Below are 6,316 nucleotides of genomic sequence, written 5' to 3'. Positions count from 1 at the left end.
CAAATTTAAAAAATAATTAGATATGCAAAAATATTATGCCTTTCTTAAACTAGAAAATTGAGGCACAGATAGATTGACTTCCAAATGTTCAATAGACCCCAAGGTTTTAGTCTAATTCTAAACTATAATGTTTCTCTTCAAAGTAGTCTTTCTCGTAAGATATGTTTTACTTCCTTATCATATTGGAAAAATGAAGACCCATTTAAAATGTTTCAAATTTTTTAAAGTATGTTGTATCAAGCACCTATATAGTGCTTGCCTTGTGAGAGAGGCTGTGTTAAGCGCTTTATAAATATTGACTCAAAAACCTTATGATGACCCTATGAGGAAGATACTATTTATTCTACGCACTTTATGGATGAGGCAATTGAGGCACAGAGAGGTTAAGTAATTGTTCAAGATCATACAGTAGGTGCTGTAGTCATACCCAGGCAATCTGGCTACATAGTCTATGCTCATAATCACCAGGCCGTGCTGTCTCAGATTCAACAAGAAATATCTCTGATTTTATATAACACATGATAGGCACTAAATAAATGTTTTGAACTGACCAGTTCAGGAAGATTTCTGATGTAGAGAATCAAAATGGGAAGACCTCTCCCGATATGGAAGATGAGGCAACAGACTAAATTAGCTTTAATCCAAAAATAATTGCAAACTTAAATTGTAAACAGTGAGTCAGTGTTTTCTTAGGCCCATGTTGTCCAACTGGCCACAAGTAGCTCCCAAGCACTTGAAATATGGCCAAATTAAGATGTGCTATAAGTGCAAAATACATAGCTCTAGATTTCAAAGGCTTAACACATGTAAAAGAATGCAAAGTATCTTATTAATTAATAATTTTTATACTGATCATATGTCAAATCATAATATTTGGCTATATGGAATATATATAAATGAATATATATTAAAATTAACTTTACATGATTTTGTCACCATGTTTTATTGTCTTTTCTAGAAAATATATGTGGCCCGTGTGGAATTTCTATTGGAAAGCACTGTCTTAGACAATGCCTTTTGTGAGACTGACCAGCATACAGGTTGACCTTTTTGGCATACTTTATTTCCCAGCATACCCTTTGGCAAAAGTGCTGTTGATATCAAGAGAGAAGTAATAGAGCAAAAAAGTTTTCAGACTCACAATGTGTAATTGTGAAAAATTAGCCATATGCTAATGCCTCAATTGCCTCTTTAGAATTGACTCTGTCAGCTCCTTGAGGACAAGAACTGTGTTCTTCATGTATGTACCTCCAGCAACTGGTGGTGTACCTGGCCTAGAGTTTGGCTGGGTTAAGGGATGGCTGAGAGGGTGATGAATGGATGGGTAAATGGCAGGTGTGTGGGAGGGTGAGTAGAGGAATGGCTAAGTAGATGTGTTCAGGAAGTAGCTGGAAAATTCTGCATATTTTTATCATTTCTTGCAATTTATCATATTGATCATCACTATCTGTATTCGTGATACCGTTTAGGTGCTGTGTGAATGAATGCATTCTTCCAGCTCTCTCAATAGCATGATTAATTTTTTCCCAGGAAGCATTAGAATCCTGATCTATGACTCTACCTTTTCCCCCAGCTGCTGTGGATGCATAGACTTCTATAAGTTCGGGTGGCGGGGAGGGGCATTTAAGGCACCAATCTGATGACAAACAAGGCCTAAGGGAGTTGGATTGAAGCCATGTTTTCTTAGAAACACCACTTTTACCCAAATTATATGTTTACATCTCAATGTTTTTTTAGAATAGTCTCTTTCCACTAATAATTCTATTCATAGTTTATATAATATTGATAAAATAACAATTACCCATATCAAAGAATATTATTCTTTAAATTGTGGCTTTGGCAATTAGAGGACTAAAGCCATCCAAACTGCCCATCCTTTAGCACTGCTATTGGGCATAGGAGATCCCCATTCTTGATTTGATGATTGGTTCGGTTACCAGTAAGTGTTCTTTTATTTCTATCTTGAGTACTCAAAATAAACATATGCATTCTAATCAATATAGCAATCTCATTTTCTGTGCCAACCCAGCTCATTCAGAGACCATTAGCTCTATGGCTCATCTCCCTAAAATGAACAAAATTTTTATTCTATAGACCCTCATTTGAGAACCCTTAGCCTGAATAGAAGCCACTGATTATATCATCTCTCCAGAGCTCAGCTAGCATCTCATAATTACTCTGACTGGAAGGAAGCATTGTACCCCATTCTGTTGGTATCTAAACCAACAGCTCCTTATTTGATTCTACCAGGGTCCTTTTGATATGTACTCATTCAGCAGTGAATCTAAGAAGTAACTCCATTGATCCTATGTTTGTCGATACATCAGTCTGTTTGGGCTACAGGACCAGCTGCTGCAGGGTAGCAGCAAGGAAGTACAGTTGCAGACAGCCTCCCAGAAGTGTTTAAAGCTGTTTTCACAGTCACCACGTCACCAGTGGGACATGGTATCTTTTTAAAATTAAAACGTTTGCTAAATCAATCAAATATTTTGATTTTTTTTTTTTTTTTTTTTTACAAATATCGTGAAATATTCAACACTGAGCAGCAGAAAGCCCATCAGAATCTTATGCTAAGCTCTATAAACCACATGGGTAGGTCACCGCTGCCACCTTTTGGTAAGATAGATTAATTGCAGGTTCAAGGTTTTGAAGGGATGCAAAACCTATCCTAAACATAGAGATTATAATATTAAACTTATAAAATGACAGGAAATATACATTCCTCGGTATGCTAAGAGAGAGAGAGCATGTGTTGCTAAAGCTGCATCTCACACGGCTATGCAGGACCTGGTTTCACGTGTCCTCTGTACCTCTTGGCAGGATTGGAGGAGCCATTCCTACTGTGTTCTCCTACTTTGCTGAAGTGCTGGCCCGAGAGAAGCGGGGCGAGCATCTGAGCTGGCTCTGCATGTTCTGGATGATTGGCGGCATCTACGCCTCTGCCATGGCCTGGGCCATCATCCCGCATTACGGTAAGAGGCTGGCCTTGCACCAGCTGGGTGGTCACCTTGTTTTACTTCAGCCTCCACTCCCATCCCTTTTCTCTCTTGTTAGAGCCAGTTCGAGAACAACACTGTCCTCATCATGTTTCTCTCTTTCGTAATACCTAGAATTTTTTTCCACTTCTACAGAGATCTGTATAAGGTAAGACTGCGCAATGGCCGGTTAGGAATACTATTACATTTTCCTGTTTTTAGAGCCATTGCTTTCTTTCGTTTCCTACGTACTATCAACTCTGAGGTCCCCACCCAAGTGGACGTGAGAGGATACACAGATCATAACAGCATATAAGGCAACATGACTTACAGTTGTTTTGGGGACCGTCATACACATCAGACACACACAAGTGCCTTTATTTATCATTTCTGGGCCCAGTCCAAAGCTCGGCCCCATGTCAGGCCCACTCTTCCGGGAGCTCAGAACTGGGATGGCAGCAGGAAGAGTTCTGTCTTGTCATGAACCATCAATTTGCTGAACTTAACAGGTAACTCTGCTGCCCTTGCTCTGCAGATCCCCTCCTCAGTTTCTCCCAAGCACTTATCCTGCCTTCTCAAAATACTTGAAGATTTCATGTTTCTGAGCAGTATTTTCCCACTCAGAACCGACAAGTTCCCAGTTTCTCACCCACAGTGAAATTTAGGGAGAGGTTAACAGAATCCGGAAAATGGATTTAATAGATAAGGAAAAGTGGGGAGAGGTGTTCTGGTTATATTCGTGTGTGTGTGTGTGTGTGTGTGCGCGCGCACGCATGTGCGTGCGCAAACAGGCTGAAGTTTGCAAACTATGAATACAATATAAAACTACATGTGACTCAAAAACTCACTCTTTGTTCTAAAATGTAATCAATCTAAAATTTAGATTTCAAAAATTCACTTTTCTTTTCTATTTTTCTGCCCTTTTTTTTAAGCACAGAGCAATTTTTTATTATGAAACAGTTCTGTTAGGGAACAATCAAGTGAATTCAACTCATTGCTAAAAGCAAAGACAAGACAGACTTTAGTATTCAGATGTGTTGTAATTTATTTTAAAATACTGAGTTATAAAATTCATGTTGTCATACTCTCTTTTAATAAACCTAAGAAGTTACATGCTAACTAAAATTGTGTTTAGCAACAACAAAAACAATACATAAGGAATTGGTTACTTGGCCCCAAGAGAACTTTTCTTTGTCAAACATGTAGGTTGAGGGTGGAGTGCCAAGCTTAAGTGATGAGCTTACCTTTTTTAGACTCTGTTCACTTCTAGGCCAGAGATGCCTTCATTTAGGCAGTTGCCCATATCCATCATGAGGCTTGTCTTCTGCCACCACCTAAGGAATTAAAGTTGTTTCTTCTCCTCCATCTGGGACCTGAGGACCTCAGCCACCTGGAATCTTCCTCTGTAGGGCAACGTCTAACTCCCATCCAACACAGCTGGCCATTCGGAATGAAAAAGCCACTTTACTGCCATGCGAGGGATTGCTTCTTAGGAAGGGTGTATAGGGAGACAAAAAGGAGACACCGAACCTGGGCAGCTTACAGTTTTACGCAGCATTGCTTCCACCAGCATTGCTAGTCCATAAGCAGCCTTTGTGCAAAACAAAATTAGCTGCCTTGTTCAGGTGGACACAGTTGCAGCCCCTCTCGCCATCTCTGCCAGTTGCTTGCACAGAGCACAACCTGGCAGCTAGGTTCCTGCTGAGGCCAGCCTTGCTTTGTGTCTCGGTCTCTGATGACAGCATAACTCCTTGGCTCTGGCTACACTTATTCTCTAGAATGCCTTGGCTCCTGGGTTTATTGCCATCACCTTCTTGGTCGTCTCTTCCCATCGTATCTCAGAATTTCTCCTGGCTTTCCTAAACTCATAACTCAAAGATCGACTTCTGCAGTCTGTGTGTTTCCACCAGGCCTGGGCATGGTTGCTTTTGTTTTTGTTTTTGTTTTTCCTCACTAGGCTTTTGTTCCTCAGGCTCCTGACATTCACATGTCCCTGCCCTGGAACTGTGTATGGAAGGCTCCAGATTTTGTCTCTGGTCTTGCTGTCAGTCAGGGACTGATCCACGAAAATTTAGCATGATCTCCGCTTTTATTTTTATCAAGCGTACATAATATATTCTTGTTTACAGCAAAAAGAGCTGCCTAATCCATTTATAACTGGAAAGAGGGGAGCTTGTGAATCATAAACAATGAGTGAAGAGTTACAATCACAATACAACAAAATTAAATGTATCTGAGGCTGCCATTAGTTTCTATGTTGAAAGAACCTTGAGAAATAATGACCTGGTTAAGAAATCAGAAACGGAATATTAAAACCTTATGCCCAGGCTTTACTGAAGGCTTTCTATGCCAGAGGTATGGCAAATATAGAAAATTATTGCAATCAATCCTATATATATATTAGAATCAACAGGAGAGATTTTTTAACTATCCATGCTGATTTCATTTTTATACTCTTGTAACTTGAAGAGCTTTAATTTTTCAAAATAAGAGTTTAAGTTTAAAAATCCTATGCTGAGGTTTCTGAGGGATGATGATGTTCTGTATTTTGATGTGGGAGGGTGGGGTTTCAGAGGTATTCATTTATAAAAACTCATTAAGACTTGTGCATCTCACTATATGGATGTTATACTTTTTCATAAACACTTTTTTTAGTGGAGGAGCTAAGAATTTTGCTGAATATGCTTTTATTTTTATTTTTTAAAATTTTTCAATTACAGTTGACATTTAATATTATATTAGTTTCAGGTGTACAGCATAGCAGTTAGACATTTACATAATTTATGAAATGATTGCCCTGATTAGTCTAGTAGTCACCTAGCACTATACATGATTATTATAATATTATTAACTATATTCCCTATGCCGTATTTCACGTCCCCATGACTATTTTATAACTAACAATTTGTACTTCTTAATCCCATCATCTCTTTCACTCAGCCCCCCAATCCCCCTCCCATCTGGCAATCACCAGTTTGTTCTCTGTATTGTCAGTCTGTTTCTGTTTTCATAAACATTTTTTAATAAATGTTTACCATTTCTACCACTCGTTGAAAATACCCATGCTAGGGTCCTACCCCAGTTCAATCAAATCAGATTCTCTGGGCTAGGGACTCAGCATGGGTCATTTTTATAGCCCCCAGATAGTTCTCTCGTGCAGCCTGGTTTGAGATTCTTCAGCTCCCTACCTCTCCCAGTGGGTGATCTCGGAAGCCCCTGGGACTCCATCATGTACATACATGGGGGTCTATGAATGAGAGCAAAGAGAAGTATGGCCTGACCTGCATGGTCTACTTGCGCAGTCCGTGTTTGAGTTTCAGTATTGTTGGTTTCATCCAGGC

The 6,316-nt window shown here is 39.4% G+C and overlaps 1 protein-coding gene across 2 annotated transcripts in view; it reads left to right on the top strand.

Moving 5' to 3' along the window:
* The window catches only part of SV2C (synaptic vesicle glycoprotein 2C), a 180,184-nt gene that overhangs the window by 99,301 nt on the left and 74,567 nt on the right, over nucleotides 1-6,316 (top strand). For both annotated transcript variants that reach the window (XM_011375132.1, XM_023520424.1), the window contains one exon: nucleotides 2,821-2,972. In XM_011375132.1, the coding sequence (XP_011373434.1) occupies nucleotides 2,821-2,972 (152 nt within the window). The remainder of the gene's footprint in view (nucleotides 1-2,820; nucleotides 2,973-6,316) is intronic.

Source organism: Pteropus vampyrus, unplaced genomic scaffold (genome assembly GCF_000151845.1).
Source record: "Pteropus vampyrus isolate Shadow unplaced genomic scaffold, Pvam_2.0 Scaffold262, whole genome shotgun sequence".
NCBI lineage: Eukaryota > Metazoa > Chordata > Mammalia > Chiroptera > Pteropodidae > Pteropus > Pteropus vampyrus.
This window is presented reverse-complemented; position numbering and strand designations above follow the sequence as displayed.